At 46.4% G+C, this 18,203-nt stretch overlaps 1 protein-coding gene across 3 annotated transcripts in view; it reads right to left on the bottom strand.

The window, feature by feature from the left end:
- Positions 1-3,252: 3,252 nt before the first annotated feature.
- Positions 3,253-18,203, bottom strand: part of LOC107384366 (xenotropic and polytropic retrovirus receptor 1 homolog) — a 60,715-nt gene continuing 45,764 nt past the window's right edge. For all 3 annotated transcript variants that reach the window (XM_015957604.3, XM_054744658.2, XM_070541764.1), the window contains 14 exons: positions 17,847-17,948; positions 17,544-17,767; positions 14,767-14,916; positions 14,566-14,649; positions 13,453-13,534; positions 11,954-12,043; positions 11,639-11,736; positions 11,258-11,437; positions 8,664-8,832; positions 8,375-8,569; positions 6,476-6,639; positions 6,262-6,401; positions 5,945-6,166; positions 3,253-3,529 (listed from right to left, as the gene is read on the bottom strand). In XM_015957604.3, the coding sequence (XP_015813090.1) occupies positions 3,475-3,529; positions 5,945-6,166; positions 6,262-6,401; positions 6,476-6,639; positions 8,375-8,569; positions 8,664-8,832; positions 11,258-11,437; positions 11,639-11,736; positions 11,954-12,043; positions 13,453-13,534; positions 14,566-14,649; positions 14,767-14,916; positions 17,544-17,767; positions 17,847-17,948 (1,955 nt within the window). In that variant the 3' untranslated portion in view covers positions 3,253-3,474. The remainder of the gene's footprint in view (positions 3,530-5,944; positions 6,167-6,261; positions 6,402-6,475; positions 6,640-8,374; positions 8,570-8,663; positions 8,833-11,257; positions 11,438-11,638; positions 11,737-11,953; positions 12,044-13,452; positions 13,535-14,565; positions 14,650-14,766; positions 14,917-17,543; positions 17,768-17,846; positions 17,949-18,203) is intronic.

The following is an 18,203-nucleotide window of genomic DNA, read 5'->3' on the forward strand; positions in this document are numbered from 1 at the left end:
TGGACCTCAAGGAATAAACCATCAACCCTGCTCAACGGTCAACTTTCCTGGTGGGGTCACCCATGAAGACAGTGGGAAGGGTATACAACTTGATGTGCCATTCTAGTATTTCCACTGCCCCCCCCCCCCCCCCCCCCCCCCCAGTGAAAGCTTTCTGAGGTGCCCCAGCATGGAGACTGTGAGCAGTGTCACGTGGAGCTCTCAGGCAGACCCTCCTGTTGGCGTCCTAAAGACAAACGTTAGATTCATCAGTACTGTCAGCTTCTTATCCAAACAGCAAAGGAAGACAAAAAGTTTAGAAACAGAATTTCTTTTACTACAAACCCTAAACGGGTCGATGAGCCAGGCACCGGTGTAGCATCACACTGCTGCCGTACATACAAGACAACAACCATAGCACAGTCACTGGTTACATAATGCTGTTGGTCCGCTTGAGTCACCAATGTTGACCGTAGATACGTAGAATCAGGAGTTCCTGGCGAGGCTGCCGCTGGATCAGAACTCTGTAGCTTTGGCGCCGAGAGCAGGTGGATAACCGGGGAAGGCCAACTGTTATCTGGGTTAGTTTAGGAGTTTGCAAACATAAAATTTAAGCGTCATCAGTTCTCCTTCCTCACCTCTGAGATGTAAAACTGGATCTGCTTCACATCGTTTTTATTAAACATGAATACAGAAATGCTGATTATTACAAGCCAGTGATCATCAAAAGTCCCTTTAAACGAAAACGTCTGGCTCGTGAATTTAAGTTCAGTTACGTTGGTCCAAATCTGCCGAGGGGACGCTTCATCCGTCTCTGGTTTGGTCCATTTGGTTCCACCGGGTCTCAGAACCAGACACAATCTCCTGCGTGTCACAAGCGTGTTTTATTACGAAGAGGAGGGGAGTCTGATGCGGCCAGACTCATCCCAGCTGTGCGTGGTGGTTCTGGACACCTGAAGGATTTCACCCGTCTGCCCCGTCTTCACCTGGGCGCTCTCCGCTGTCACGTGGAATGTCGTGACTGTCCCGACCTTTACTAGCGCGAACTCGCCGAGACAAACATCCTCATCACACACACGTACACACTCAAAAGGGATGAGCAGCTGACAGGCAGCATGTTTCTCAGCAGACTAAGGTGCACATTTGGTCACGCTGTCCTGAGTTCACACACGTCCCACATCTGATGCCCACGTTACAATCGGAGATGAATATTGCTCCTAATGCAAAAATGGCTTTTTCATAATCAACATGAAACCTGAGGATGCTGACTAAAACGGTCCAGACAGGCTCCTTTGGATGGAGGTTTGAGAAGGCCCTGACCTTTGACCCCGTGGGTCATCAGACTAACTGTGCCTTCAGAATGCTTCGTCCCGATTCCCGCCACAAACCCTCACACGCGGTTTTTACTCCTCTAGCAGGAACGGTGCAACGTTCTCTTAGACCCGACACCAGATCTAAAGGCTTTCGCTTTAAAACGTCAACGTTTCACGCGTGACTTCTTTTGGTCTATAGCTCCTATTTAAATAAATACATAAGTTATTACCTTAAACTTCCTGCACACTGGCGACCACCCTCCTACAGAACCAACTAGCTGCACGACACCAACACACACACACCTGTTTTTATCAAAGAGGAAACAAATCACAAGTTCTCATTAAATCCACCTTAAAGGACATTAGAGCCTCAAACAGCTGATGGCTCTAGAAAACATCTAATCCTTCATCTTCTGCCTCAGCTCGCATGACGACTGCATCACATCATACCTGAGCTCTTCTTCAGGAAAACATTTCGCCTGATTTCCTGGATTTTAACCAACAGGACATGTGACGTAACAATAAGCTCAAAATTTAGATCAGTAATGTTAAAAATAATAAAAACAATCAAAATGAAGGAGAGAATCTGAGGACTTTCAGGTTTAAAGTAAGTGTTTAAGTGAAAAACAAGAGAAACGGGACTGGGTCGGAGGTTTGAAGCGTTTCTGTGAGTCTGAGCATCGAAGAGAAGAAACAAGGACCGGAACCGCGGCTCCAAGAGTCCAGAACAATCAGTGCAGGATCCTCCAAAAGCCGACCGACGATCCATCAAACACAACCAAAAACTAAAACGTTAAGACGTCTGCAGAGCTCCTTTAAGACCAGTGTTTACCATCACACCCGTCTGTAATAAATAACAGTAAAACCAGACTGGTGCTCACTGTAGACTCACAAACAACAACCTGAGCCAACAGAACCGAAGCCGGGCCTCGGATCAAACATGCTGTCGGTCCACAGATTAAAGCTGGTAAATAAACAACAACAAAACCTCTGAACCAATCAAAGAGAAGGAAAATAATTAGATTACAAAACGGTGACCCCGCGAGCTTCAGGTACCGGGATGAGTCTGAATAAAGCTGACGACCACTGAGGGATGATCCTTAAGTCTGATTCTGTTTCCTGAACAGAGTCAGACTCCTCAGACTTTAACCGCCGGGGGGCAGACGGGTGACCTCCTCCATTCATCACCATCAACTCCGACATCAGGATCCACAGAACAAGAAGTCTCCTTCCTGCTGAACGCGTCTGTCCTTGGAGGGGATGTATCCTGACCCACATCCCTCCCATTCAGCCGCACGTCTCCCAGATGTGCCCATCTGTCCCGCAGGGTGAGGGAGTGACAGCGAAGCAGCAGTTCCACCTGAGCTCCACGCGTGAACAGTCATTCCAGATGCTGCACCAAACTCTCAGCGTTGCTGCTTTTTGGACCAATTCAGTTTGTTTTGATTATTTACAAACAGTTTATGTATCTTTACACCTGTAGGAGAAAACGATTAAAGTCTTACAGAACCCATAAAACAAATGTGTGTGTGTGTGTTTACACAGCAGCAATTCCAATCAACTTTTCCTACAAAGTGTGTTTTGCGTGTTTTGAGCGTATGTAGGGTGTAAAAAGGCAGCTCTGTGATGCATTGGCCGAGGGGTGGGGGTGATGATTGGCTGGCTTTGCCAGATGTTTTTAGCCTGCCGTCTCCACGATGGAGAGCAACAGGAGGAGAGGGGAAACGTGAGCTGTGAAAACTGGTTCATAGTTTGTTAAATGAAACACGGATGTTCCAATTTCCTGATTCTTATTTGTCTCTTTTCCACTGTTGGGATGCTGGGCGGGTGGGAATGATGAGGAACTCCAGTGTGAGAGTTCTGGCACTGAAAAGGCTCGGGAACGTCTCGTCTTGTTTCGCGCTCTGATGGCGGCCGGGTCTGTGGAGGAGCAGAGAGGCTTTCATCCACCGCTGCAGGCAGAACCGCCACCGAGAGGCTCCCGCCGTTTAAAAGGTGAGAATCCGTCGGGATGGACGCAGCGGCTCGTGCATTGAAGGAATAAAATAAAATAAAACGACAAAGTCATCAGTTGTTTTTGGTTGGTAGTTCAACGCCCACTCGCTGGGTGATCTCTTGTTTAGGGGCCAGAGTTTCCTCCTTTGAATAAATTCTGGACCCAGGCGAGGGGCGTGGCCTGATGTCAGGAATCATCGTCGGTGTCCTCAATCAGAACCTTGGTGTCACGTGTCTTTGACCTGGGGGGGTGGGGAGAAAAGACTTAGACCCAAGGTATCCTCATCTACAAGAAACATCTTTCAGCTGAAATATGACACACACACACACACACACACACACACACACACACACACACACACACACACACACACACACACACACACACACACACACACACACACACACACACAGACAGACAGAACTCAAGTCCCCAAACCAGCCTCTCCCAGCTAACCGGCCTCCACCACGGACCACAACTCCCAGCATGCCCCTCGCGGGGGATTTCCTCCACGTCGCACCTGCATCACGAACCGCGACTATATATGGAAGTCGCCTCCCCAGCTCATCACTCAGTCATCGTTTCTTCGGATCTATGATCAGAGTTTCCAAGCCACCGATCCATCTCACGAACTCTCAGCTCACAGTAAGTGTTCTTACTTCTGGAAAACCCAGCATTTCCGTGTCACTTCAGTGACGCTCGGGGATTCCTAGAAGAAAACCGAGGGCCGACGTTTCACCGACGCTATCACTTCCGCGTCCGTGAGACCACGCTCTCCACAAGCTCAACTCCCGTCTCCAGCCGACCGGTCTGACACACACACACCGGTATGTCTACACGTGTTGGGTCCCTTCACTGACTTGCATTCATCTTTGTGACATTACTATGCCTAATCCTAACATTAAAGGTACAGCAATCGATGTTTCTGAATTTCAGGAAAGAGCCCCCCTCCCCGCGTTGCTCATCACTCTCCCAGCGCCTGTTTACAAGTAGCGGCCGGCCGTAATGTGCAATAAGAGGTTCTAAAAATAGCACGCAGAACGTTTGCTTACCTCTCGAGCAGGAAACCGGCAACAGCGGCGTCTGTGGGGAGCGGACTGGACCGCGTTAGCCCCTTCCATGAGAGTGCGGGGGTGCACAGAGCACGCACGCGCAGGAAGTGAAAACAAACCCAGGATTGGCTTCACCAGAAATTGACATTTTTGCGGACCAATGGTTGACGTGATCCACCCGGAAGAAAAACATCGATTGCTATACCTTTAACTAAAAGTCACAATTTCAAAATGTCCCCATGTCAGAGGAGAAAAATAAAAAACGTGCCCTCACAGCAGATGTAAGACATGCATGCAAGCTTGTTTGACACAAACAGCTCTACCAGCCGACAGAGGACAGGCTGCATTTACAGAGAACAGGTCCGTCGCCTAAAAGTTTCCCAACAAGAACAGAACCGGACTCTAAAGAGAACATGTGAAACGACTCCTTAAATGTGACTTGCAAACAGAACAGGACTTTCTTATTACACTAAGCAGCCCAGCTCTGGCTTTCCTTCATGTTCAGCTGCTCTGAGCAGAGAATGCGTGATTTGTGCGCGTGCAGCGGAGGGACTGGATGTTTCAGATGTGATTAAAATTTTTCATTGTTTTTTTTAATAAAACATTTTATTTATTGGTTGTCATCGAGGTCCTACCTCAAGTGGAGTATCTCGGGGTCTTGTTCACGAGTGAGGGTAGGAGGGATCGGGAGACCGACAGGCGGATTGGTTCGGCGTCTGCAGTGATGCGGACGCTGAGCCGATCTGTCGTGGGGAAGAGGGAGCTGAGCCAGAAAGCCAGGCTCTCGATTTACCGGTCGATCTACGTCCCAATCCTCACCTATGGTCATGAGCTTTGGGTAATGACCGAAAGAACGAGATCGCGGATACAAGCGGCCAAAATGAGTTTCCTCCGTAGGGTGGCCGGGCTCAGCCTTAGAGATAGGGTGAGGAGTTCGGACATTCGGGAGGGACTCGGAGTAGAACCGCTGCTCCTCCGGATCGAAAGGAGCCAGTTGAGGTGGTTTGGGCATCTGGTCAGGATGCCTCCTGGACGCCTCCCTGGGGAGGTGTTTCGGGCATGTCCTGCCGGCAGGAGGCCCCCGGGTCGACCCAGGACACGTTGGAGAGGTTACATCTCCAATCTGGTCCGGGAACACCTTGGGGTCCTGCCGGAGGAGCTGGTGGAGGTGGCCGGGGAGAGGACGGTCTGGAGCTCCCTAGTTGGGATGCTGCCCCCGTGACCCGGACCCGGATAAGCGGAGGAAGATGACGACGGTTGTCATTGATACGTGAAGAGCATTTTAAGCTTAATAAATGGCTTCAGAAAAAACATCAAGCGGAACTTTTAACTATGAATAAATAAATTGTAAAGCAGCACCAGACGTTGGGGTCTGTTACAAGTTACTTTCCTACAGGTTTTGGAAGCAAACGTTACAGGAGGAGAACTTCAGGCTCAGGTAACTTTGATCCTCCTGTGTGAAGTGAAGCATTGGTTTAAGGCAGCAGGAGTTTATAGGTTCGTAGACCTTGGTGTAAATTTATTCCCACACATACCAGATTAGGAGTGTGACCACAGTATCATACAGTTTGTTTGTTCTTTTAATCTCCCAGATGAATACTGACTGTGAGGCCAATCGTGGTCTACGCAGACTCATACTGTAGCTCCTCTTCCAGGACTTCTTTCCCTGTCGGTTTCTCACTCCATCCTCCTGGTCCATCATCTGCTCCAGCAGGGTCTGGTCGTCGGCATTAAGCGGAGCCACACTGATGTCGCGAACGGCCCTGAACTCACCACAGTTGTTCAGATGCTCGTTCTCCAGACGGAAGAAGTTCCACACAAAACGCCTGAAGAGAACCCCACAGTTAAAGACATCTATTTACAACAATAGAAGAGAAAAAAATCCAACAGAATAAATGATTACAGGAAGCCTTATGTGCACCTGAACACCTCCAGTGGAGCCAGAACTGTAGCCAATATGTCTGACACGCCTTGGAAATTAGTGAGAGTGGTGAGGGTTATGGTTAAAATCCAGGCAAAGCGTAAGAACACGTCCTCCACTATGGCGCAGTAATAGTACGCCTGGAGAGAGAGAGAGAAGACGTCATCACACCAGGGTTCCTGCAGACCCTCAGAGACTCAAACACACCAGGCACCTTCTGTGGATAGACAATCTCCTCCCTCAGGAAGGTGTTTTCTCCTGCATTACGATCAAACAGGCCCCAGTCCATCTTCAGATCCCAGATCAGTGTATAGCATGAGCTGATTATCAAACAGCTGATGTACAAATAAAAGTAGACTTGGGACTCCGGGTGGATCTCTGGGGGGAGGAGATAAAAAACAGCAGTCATGTTCAATCACTTCTCCTGTCTTTACTCAGTTTAAACCTGCTGATGATAAAAATGACTTCCTGGTTCGTATTTAATAGATTAGTGTAAACCACTGACGGTTGCCCTGCCTCCAACATGCCTCCATCTAAAAGGCTAGGCTATCCAGAGTTATCTCTGTAGCTGTGCTGCTATAGGCTTAGACTGCTGGAGGACACACTGACCACTTTCCACACTCGACTACTTTCTTCTACTATCTGCTCTTTAACTGTATTATTTCCTGCTATTTCAGCTGTTAACTTTGTTTTTTCTCTAAGTGTTTTTCTCCCCAGAAGAAGCTACAACGATGTTCTGCTGAGCTGCGGTGGCCTCATGGAGGGGGCCTTCAGCTAGCCCACTGCTGCTAACCACTTAAACTTTCTCCATCTCCTGATAACATTTTACTCTCTTTGACATTGAATGTGCTACTACTAGTTTACAGTCATTAATTAGAAAGAAAATGCAACTGATAAGTGAAAAGCCCACCCCTCCATCGCCGAAACAAAGCAGAATCAAACATCTAAATGATGAAATCTAAAGCCTGGTTCATGCTTCTCCGTCAGCTCCGCAAGGGACGGACACGCACGGATTGACGGAAGCGCTTTGCTCTCATGCTTCTCCATCTCCTGGGGAGTGTTGCAAAGCAATTCCCCGCCAGGACAACAGAGGGCGTAGCGCTGTTCTGTGGTATCCTGTCATGTATCGGTCCAAGATAGTGTGTTTATATTGTTTTTTTTTGTATATAAGAGACTTTTTAACACAGACATATTTGTCTCTCATCCTCCTCCACCTCTTCATGCGCTCGCCACCTCTAAACCCACGTTTCCTGTCATTTCTGTCCACAAATAAAACGCTTGATGCGCATCTTTTCACTCCTCCAGTCACGGGAGAACTAAACGTTCATGTTTTCAGAGTTTTGTCGCGAGGTATTCTTCAAGCTTCTCCATGTCTGCCGCTAGTTATCCTCGGCTCTCTTTTTGTTTTTGAGGGCGCAATGGCGGCGCTGTAGACGACAGCGGCGTCCTGACCAATCACAAGCTTGCGTTGTCCGTCTCGACTGACGGATGTTTAGAAAAGAGAGCTCGACTCCGTCCGTCCTTGCGGAGCTCTCCGGCAGGCCCGCAAGGACGTTGCGTGTCTCCGCGCTGCCGCAGACGGAGAAGCATGAATCAGGCTTAACAGCACTGTGGGATTATTAGTGTTAATAAGCAGCTTTGTGCAAATCTACTCTGTTAGTTTATGGTTTTATTTGACGTTAATTAAGAACCCTAAACCTATTACCGTGTTTTCCGGACTATAAGTCGCTCCGGAGTATAAGTCGCACCAGCCGTAAAATGTATAATGAAGAAGAAAAAAACATATATAAGTCGCATTTTGGGGGGAAATTTTATCATTTTTCTTACAAAATCTGAGACCAAGCATTTCACATTGCAAGACAAGTACCGGCAACAATAACAGAATAAACAACGCGGCGCAGCATTGCGCCACGGTCTCCAGCAGAGGATGGCGGTGTTTCAAACCCTCCCAGCGGGGCAGAGGAGCTGAAACCTGGTCCAGAGCCAACCCGCAGCAGCGCGGTCTACATAATTTGGTATATAAGTCGCAGGACCAGCCAGACTATGAAAAAAAGTGCGACTTATAGTCCGGAAAATACGGTAAAAGGTAGCTGTAGAACATAGGTGAGTTTACCTTTGTGTGTGCTGTACAGTGCAGAAAAGGTGACAACAAAGAAGGATGTGGAGTACTTCCCAGCATTAACCAGGTGAGGAAAGGCCCGTTTAGTGTCGCGATAACGTCGCAGACACTGGGCGAATCGGAACCACGCAGGAAGACACTTGATGACTGCGCGGACGCCGTAGGAGTATGTGTTACACTGGCTTTTATCTGAACACAGCAGCATCAGTCAGCTCAGTATCGTCTCAGCTGTGAACTACACACCAGTAAATATTTGACATACATGCTGGCGTGTTCCGATTACCTCTGATGTTCAGGACAAGTCCACTGTGCTCCGTCCAGTCCAACTCTGAACTGTAGAAGCAGATCATGTACTCTAGATCCATCAGAACCACCACCAGAGAGTTGAGCTGGTCAGCCAGCCAGAAGTCTGCAAATCCAACATGGTGGAATGGAGCGGTCACAACACGAAACTGTGGACAGAAGACACACAGGAACGTGACTCTCGCTACTACGACGGGAAAAGTCAGCTGCTTTTTAACTTTTCTACAGCAGCATTCAGGTTTTGATGACTGTTTAAATACTACATGGAGTTTAGTGTCTTGCCCATGGGCACGTCAACATGTGGTGGGGAAGCAGGGATCAAAGCATCAACTGCAGGTGAACCACTTGATCTCGAGTCCTCCTGTAGAGGTGTAAGCGCGGGCTGACTTAAAGTCACACATGAGGTTCATCAGTCAGGGGAGGCTGAATCTTGATTTGATTAAAGGTTTCTGTCTAAAATTAGCGCCTCACTAAATTGGAACAATTTTATTTCACTTGACCGACTCTTAAATTTCAGTTTTTAAAGACCAGACAGAAGTTTTGGGTTTCAGTTTTTCATTTTGCAAAGCAGTCATAAGTCAATTTCTCTAACATAATCAGTGAGAAGCTGTGTTCCACGTATGTCCCTCGATGATGCGTTCAGAGGGGTCAGCCTTTGTAAACACTGGTGCTACTTTAGTCGTATTCTGTTCAACTTCCTGGTCCCAGTTAGGAACGGGACCGCCCTCTCCGTTTTGTTGAATGAAGCTCAGATCAGCTGAGTCTGACCGCTGTGCTCACAGGGGGGAGTGCAGCTGCATTCAGGCTTCTGCTTTATTAAATGGTCTCAGTTCCTATAGGGCTTTCGTAGGGTTCTACAACCCCCCAAGGCACTTTACAACACAATCAGTCATTCACACACACATTCACACACTGGTGGTGATGAGCTACGATGTAGCCACAGCTGCCCTGGGGGCGCTGACAGAGGCGAGGCTGCCAAACACCAGCACCACCGGACCCTCCAACCACCGCCAGCAGGCAAATTGGGTTAAGTGTCTTGCCCAAGGACACAACAGCAGCATTCTCTGGTCGGAGCCGGAATCAAACCTACAGCCTTCCGATTACTGGACAACCCACTCAACCCGTTGAGCTACTGCTGCCCCAGCGTTCAATTACATTAGGGTTGACGAGTTATTAACACCGATGAGTTTTCTGTCACCAGGCATATTTACTGATGATGTTTTTCTGCTCAACAACCGACTTGTAAACCAAAACCAGGTCAGTTTAAACGACGTTACCCCGTCTTCTTTAAAACCACTTCCTCCTCCACCTGCTGCATTCAGCCACAGTGGACAGAAATAGGGATCCTGTGCTGGGGTAAACCCTGCAGACCATCTGAATTTTTGGGTAATACAGACTAGAGCATGTTTGCTGACAGACTTTTGCAATAATCAGGTTTTTTTTCTTCCAGAAAATGCTAAAACAAAGATGGCTTGTCATCAAATTTAAAAGCCATTCCTGACTATTTATTCTGTCATTTTTTTAAACGGATCCACCATTGGGCGTGTGATTCAATTCAAAAATACTTTATTAATCCCAGAGGGAAACTGATTGCTGTAGTAGCTCAGAATAATAATAATAATCAAGTCATCAAAGAGTTGTTGTATATTACAACGGCTGTTGGCAGGAAGGATCTCCAGTAGCGGTCAGTGTTGCAGCCAAACTGAAGAAGCCTCTGACTGAAGACACTCTTCCGTTGTCGGACAGTCTTGTGAAGAGAACGCTCAGGGTTGTCCATCATTTTCTTGATTCTCTGGAGAATCCTTCTTTGCATTGTCTCCTCCAGCGGTTCCGAAACTGCCGAAACTCTGGCTGAGTCCTTGAAAGGGCTTGGAGTTCCTCCATCTTGTTGGCCAGTGATCTCACATTGCCCGTTATGATCGATGGAAGAGATGGTTTGAATTTCCTCTTTCTCTGTCTCCGTTTTGCTCCCGCTCTGCACTCACGCTTCTTGCCTTTTAGCTCATTTGGGATTTGTGGCTTCAGTTGAGGTGTTATTTCAGCCTTTCCAATGTTAATCAGCTGCTCCCGATTGTAAACCAGCTTGTTGCCATGGTTACGCATCATAACAAATGCTCAAAAAGTGAAAAAAGCTAAAAAATAGCAGTAACAATCCTCCAAGCTTCACAGCACCAGAAACAGAAAAATAAAGCGTCCCAAAAAATACAGTTTTACTTGAGAAACTAGAAGAAAAAATGCCCAAGAAAAGGCTAAACTTACATATAGTCAACAGAGCTACTCCAACATGCAGCCACCCAGAGCAGCGCAGTTCCGGAAAAATCTGTGATGGCTTTCTGGTTGGTACTACGGTTCTCAGGCTACGCTCTGGTGAAATCAGCTGCTAGTTTCCATCCATGAGGTGGAAACCATGTCTAATTTAAAGACATCAGACTTTACTTTGTGATAAATCTTCTAGCTAAGGTCATCCTGGCTCATCCCTTTAGTTATTCTGTCATATTGTTACTATTTAACCCCTTGTACATAGAACAGATTGTGACTAAACGAACAGCTACTATTTTATTTGCGTGTGTTTACCAGGAGTTTGAGCAGCCAGAAGCGTGACTTGTAGTAACAGGTCTTGAAGGGGTTGATGAGAAACAAGAGGAAGAAGCCATAAAGGGCCAGAGGGTTGGCCTGCATCGGAACCAGGATGTTGTCACGGAACAGGCAGGACAGCAGGCTGACACACCACAACACACCCAGCAGGCCTGCAATCTGTACAAAACACATGCACACACACACATGCACGCACACACACACACAATGTCTCTCAAGCTTCTGGCACAAAACGTGCTCAGTGTGAGGCTCAAACTTCAATCTAAGAGCAAAAGATCCAAAAAACACATAACGACCCCGATTGTTATAGATCATAGGTCGCATGCGTGTGTGTGTGTGTGTGTGTGTGTGTGTTCTGACCTCAAACAAATGCTGATGGGATAGATTATTTCTGGGATTGAGCTCAAATATGAGTACATGATTGACTCCAGCCTGCCTCCAGCCGTATGTATTGATCCCTGAAGAGAAAATGAAGGAGAAATGAGTCCAGCTGACTTCACTGTTTTACCATCAGTGCTTTTACTTTTATGTAGTTTGTAAGTTTTGGTAAAAAAAAAAAAAACATGCTGACATGGCACTCTGACAGGTTACGTCTCAACTTCTACAGTGAAACTAAGCAGGTCATCAGGAACCCAGAAATGAGTGAACAGACGCAGGCTGGATGTGAGGATGTACCTAACAGGAAGAGGAATTCTATAATCAAGAAGCCTCCTCTGTAGATCCTGACCATAGGCCAGATATTGTCATTACGAATCATCACAGCTCCTTAAACAGTGAGATGAGAGACAGAGAGAAGCACATCAGGTAAAACTCCAGCAGTGAACAGAAAAAGCACGTATTAGTTATGGCTTCATTTGCTGTTCCTGATAAATTAGACAGTTCTGTTGTGACTAAATAATTGTTCTATTTTAATCAAAGACAGAAACCTGATTTTAACCTGCAGGAAGAAACGATTTTAGTAGACTTTCTATTTTTCTAACACCACACTAAAGGGACTTTACGGAGTTTTGAATTTCTAATGCTCGTGATTGCCCCCTCAGGCCAAAAGTGTAATGGCAGCTTCAATAGTAGGCTCGTGCACGAGGCGCGCATGCTGTACGTGCACACTCCTTAACGAAAATAACAGCTGAGGTGTGTGTGTGTGTGTGTGTGTGTGTGTGTGTGTGTGTGTGTGTGTGTGTGTGTGTGTATGTGTGTGTGTGGCCCGGAGGACAGAGGACAGGATAACACGCAGCTAATTAATTAAATAATGTGGTTCTGTACCTTTCTCTTCAGCACAGCCGACAAAGGTTTATGATGGGTCAGTCCTCCTGCATGCTCAGATCATTCCCTTCCCTTGCTTGAAAAATTGTTCCAAAATGAAAGTTGAACCCACATCTTTTTATCTGTGAATTCAATGCCGTTCGGCGAGTCTCAAATAAAAATTTGGGCATCTTACTGTAAAAAATATACCATTAATGTAAAAAAGAAACTCTAAATAAACTATGTTCACATCCAGAATCGAACCCAGGCCTTCTGCCCGAGAGTCCGACATCTTACTAGGTGAGCTAAAGCACCAGTGATGTCTTTTCTATCTGTAACATTTATATCGTTGATGACAGCTGAAACAACGTTCAAAGAACGGTTCGGAGTGAAAATGGCTATTTTGTTGCTAATTTGCGGAAAATATCTAGAAGAAAGTTCTACAGAAAGTCGCTAAGGGTCCTCAGAAATGTAGCTAGCTTTGTCACTAGGCGTTAGGAACAGCGACAAAGTGGCACTGCCTCTCTCTCTGCTGCTAAAGCTACGGATAGCAAATGCTACGGGCGATGCCTGAGCGTGAACGCGCATGAAGCAGCCTGCTCGACCCGAGCATCTCTCTTTTTCTGTGATTTTACAGAAAAACAGGCAATCACAGTAAAAATGCCAGGGCTCATTCTACAGGACCAGGGCATTGCAGGAGAATGTATGAAGAAGACATTTAATATTTCTATACATGTTTTGGCTGTCACACTTCCATGATGCCCCTTTAAGAAATGGTTTCTACAAGAAAACGGTCTTCCTCATCAGGCTTTAGCATCATCCATATATTTAAAACAGGAACGTCTGCTGAGCTACAGATGATGCTAACGTTCCAGAAAATGACTAATTATTATTTAACAGTATTAGAATAAGAGTAGATGTGTGTGTGTTACCAGAAATAACCACTGTGACTAGTAGGACCAGGAACACTCCACAGTAAAGTCCAACTCTGAAGGTGGTCCAAGCAGGAGCAGGCTGTAAACACAGACACGCTTTATCTTAGCGGGATTAGAGCCATCTGTTTGGGATTGAGCGGGAATGCCACCGTCTTTAAACAGTTCAGTTTTCCAGTAAATAGAAATAAGCAACATCACATCACATGTCCTTAAATAGGTCTTTAGGTTTAATCTAAATATTTGCTTTCATGACATAAGGTTAAAGTCTGAATTTAACAGTAAATGATGTTTTCATGCAGGAGCAGACCTACAGCTAGCAAACGCCGCAGCCCACAGACCGACGTCCTGATTCATGTTAACTCAGGCGTTTGCTGTTTGGGTTGCTTCGTCTTTCTGGGCTCACAGCCAACACTGCTTTGGTTTTAACACACAGGTGAAGCTCCAGAGGAGCAACACGCTAAAACTCATTCATTCATTCATTCATTCAAGGATGGGTTTGATCATCTCCACCTGCAGCAGACGCTACAGGACCTGGGATGTTTTCCAGCAGCAGAGTGGGTGGACTGGGCTTCACAGCTTCATTAGATAAATGATCACATGATTCATGTTCAGGCCCGGAAAGGACAAGAGATTATTTTAAATCAGAAAACTATTATCTGAATCTCATGAATGTTCGGTGTAATCTACACTACAATTCAATTCAAGTTTATTTATATAGCGCCAAATCACGACAAGAGTCGTCTCAAGGCACTTCACATAATAAACATTCCAATTCAGGTCAGTTCATTAAGCCAATCAGAAATAATGTTTCCTACATAAGGAACCCAGCAAATTGCATCAAGTCACTGACGAGTGTCAGTGACTGTACAGCAATCCTCATACTAAGCAAGCATATAGCGACAGTGGAGAGGAAAACTCCCTTTTAACAAGAAGAAACCTCCAGAGAATCCTGGCTCAGCATAAGCAGCCATCCTCCACGACTCAACCGCTCATGGATTTATTAGTCAGAGTCTGAATAATTACACAACAAAATAATGGGTGTTATTCACTTATAGCTCTGTGTGTAAGTGTGTGTGTGTGTGTGTGTGTGTGTGTGTGTGTGTGACTGACTTGTGCTGCTCCAAGAGGAGGAACCCTCAGCCTCTTCATGGCCTTCTGCCTGTCACCTCCTTCCAGCTCTGTCGTGACCAGAGTCTGATGGACACGAGGGACAAATATGAGTCAACGATTCTGTCTAGACGGTCATACAGCAGACAGGACACACACGTGTGTGTGTGTGTGTGTGTGTGTGTGTGTGTGTGTGTGTCTCACCTCGGTCTCAGAGATGATCTGTGTGATCTTCTTGCATGTATAAAACGGAGCCACTTCAACGTGGGCCACCCTCCAGTCGGCCCCCCTCGACGTTTCCAAAATCTTATCATGCTTCTTCAGGATCTTCCTGAAACCTGTGAAGTTCAGGTTCTGCAGGAACCCGAAGAAAGCCGTGTTAACCCCAGCTGACTGAACTGAGCTGATGCTAAAATCCAGCTAAACAAAGTGTCTCCATGTCCTGGTTGTCTCTATGATGGACTGGAGACCAGATTTTTCTGTGAAGGTTCTTGTTTTTTTCTGACTGTTGCTTACATTTTCTCTTTGATCTCTACTGCTTAAAAGGAAGTTCCCCCTTATCTTAGTTTACATTTACGTTAGAAAATCAAACTCTTAAATGAAGTTCATTCCACTCCGGTACTGTAGGTGGCGACATGCGCCCTTCAGTGTCAGGCCCAAGTCTCCTCCCGAAAAATGAATTCAAGTCAACAGCGCTAGAAGAGCCGTTATCTAATGCGCTTTGCCTTACGCCCTGGATCACATGATAGTTCTATTTAAATGAAAGGTAATGACGGTGTTTCGACCACGCCAGCCACGTACGTTGAGATTTATCAGCTTGTAAAAGATTGTAATTAGCATGACTACAAATTAGATATTGGTATGTTGCATATATGGCGTCACCACAGAATCTCCTCTCCCCTAGCATAGCTGCTACTCACCAAATGGTCTGATTTACGGTTGTTCTTTCTTCCTGAAGGAAGGATTTGAGGTTTGCTGAACCTACAGCCATTTTCCCTCTGTGTCTGGTTCGACGACGTCACTTTGTGAAGCGCATTTGTAGTCCAGGACTTATTTTCACACAAACCTAAAACAACGTTACCCCCGTTTGAAAATAAGCATATTCTTGGCATCAAAATGCGTCGTTAAAATTCACGGACATCATATGTGAAATCCATGGCACGCAAGAAGCGGAATTAGAAAATACGGTTTTTAGCCTCATTGACTTGCATTCATTTCGTCGTTCTTCTGGGGACCCGTGGTCCAGAAGTAGATGGTTGTGACTTAGGCTCCCTACAGCAACACTAATGAATAAACAAAAGCTGGCGGGAGTGAAGCAGACACAGTATAAACAGAATAGGTCCAATGGTCGAAGGAATGGACGACGACGACGCTGCAGCACAGCTTATTTGGTACGTACTGTACTGTCTGATGGTGTTACACCAGTTAGTTTGTGGCAATGATAGAAGTAGAGCCCTGCACGGGCCTAAAATCTGAGCCCGTGTCCGGCCCGGCCCAAGGGGGTGGAGCCCCAGCCCGACCCGGTCCGAAAAGGTTTTCAGGATTCTCTGGCCCGACCCGAGCCCCACTTTTTTTTAACCTTTCATAATGTTTTAGCGTGATAGAATGCTCAGAGTTCTAATTATCTGTGAGAAGCGTTCTGCAGTTAAAAAAATAATAATAATAATAATAAAGAAAAGAAAGAAAAACAGCATCAATGCAGCTTTTTTTTTCTAACAGAGCGTTTTTTTCGAGCGGCAGATGAAATTAACTAACACTGTATTAATTGGATGCGTTTGTAAATGTAATCTGCTCTGAAAACGCGCTCTCCAGTTAGAAAAAACCAGCAATGAATGCTGTATTTTTTTAACTGCATTTATAAACCACACACACCTTAACTGAGCTAACGGGTGCCGGTGTGTGAGAAGCAGGCAGGTGCTGCTGCATTTAAGTGTTTCAGTTTTTTTTTTAATGAATTAGATTAAAAATAAAGGCGCCCGGCCCGTGTCCGAGGTAATTACACAGTCGTTGGCCCGAAGCCCGACCCTCGGGCCGGACCGACCCGCGGGCCCGGGGCTTCAGTGAGAGGCTCTAATCAGAAGATTGCTTCAATGCTCTCGTCACTCCCGGAGGTCTGGGTGCTTCAGCCGGATTAGAACCAGTTCACCTTCAGTAAGACTAACGCGTTTACATGCGTTTTAAAAAACAACGTCAGTCTACTTAGGGCAATAGATACACATGTAAACACACTGAATGGGAAGGGAAGATACCCGAGGTGCGTGTTCCATGACCGTGCTTGCATTCAAAACCTAGCTTGTTCTGTAGATACACCACAATAACCTATCTACAGAACCCAACCCAAACTGACACGAAGGTGTGACTTGTCTGGTTGCATCAGGTCATCTTGATGCTCCGTGGTTAGCCTAGAAATCTAGACAGCTGTAGCAGTAGCAGAAGATTTCCCTCTGCAGGTCGGTCTAGCCACACTCTATTGTAGCCTCAGCAGGTCTACCATTGGCCTGAACAATTTTAGGCCTGGCCAATCACAGCGCTCTATGTTTGTAAAGCGACCCTGAGTGGGCTTAGCACCAGAGCTGTGACAAAGAAAAACTACAAAGATGGCAGTTGCCCAGGAATGACGCTTGTTTGAAACAGCTTTAGCATTAACTCTGGATAATTTAGACTCGGGCTTTTCTTTGAGACATGAGCAGATAGAGGTCCTTTCATGTGTGTGTGGTGGGCCGCTCTGTTGACCGATTACCGTAGCGATGACTATGTTGCGTTGTTCTTTGCTCTGATTGATTATAGGATGGCTTGCCAGGCTACATCATCTTTGAAGTGCTTATAACCTGGAGGAGGAATGTTAGCTCAAAAGATTCCCTTTAGTGTGGTCAATGGAAAAACATCCTGATCAAGGTTAGGGTTAGGTGTGTGTGTGTGTGTGTGTGTGTGTGTGTGTGTGTGTGTGTGTGTGTGTGTGTGTGGTGGGGGGCAGCCTCCACCTGGTAGTTCTGAAGCAGAATTAGGCTGAGGTAGAACTCTGAGAAGGCCAACTGCAAGTCCTTTATGTTTCTGTGTTTGCATCTCTCCTTCTGTGAAAGGGCAAAAACAGTCTTCCTCCTCCTGAGGCCGAGCCCACTGGCCGAGCTCTCCCTCTGGGCGTCCAGCGACGACTGTAGCTCATTCTGAAGGGTGGCAAATCGACGCTGCGCCTCGGCCAGCTTCTCTGAAGACAGTTTAGGGGAAAAGAGGGTGAACAGAAGACAGAATGCCACTGAAAGGCAAACAACCAAATTACTAATTACCAGAATAAAAGGTGTTGATTTTGGCCAGCTCCTTTTCACACGTCTGGAAAAACCTCTCCTCAAACTTGGCGTAGTACCTCTTAACCGTGTCCTCGTCTGTGACTGTGGCAGGAAACAAGATGGTAAAGTAGGGAGCACCATTTGCCTTAGAGAATTGAATTATGGGATATAAAAGGCCAGATGGGAGGAGAGGTGCTCGCTGCAGAACTACAAAGGTGGAGCTGCACCAGAGTCAGGCCCCGCCCATTCACGCAAACTCAGCCTAGCCCACTGACTTCCGTTTTTGTTTTTCAACTTTATCGCAAACTAACCTGACCCACATGAATTACGGCTGTTACTGGTTTACAAATGTTAATG

The sequence above is a fragment of the Nothobranchius furzeri genome, chromosome 11 (assembly GCF_043380555.1).
Source record: "Nothobranchius furzeri strain GRZ-AD chromosome 11, NfurGRZ-RIMD1, whole genome shotgun sequence".
Lineage (NCBI taxonomy): Eukaryota > Metazoa > Chordata > Actinopteri > Cyprinodontiformes > Nothobranchiidae > Nothobranchius > Nothobranchius furzeri.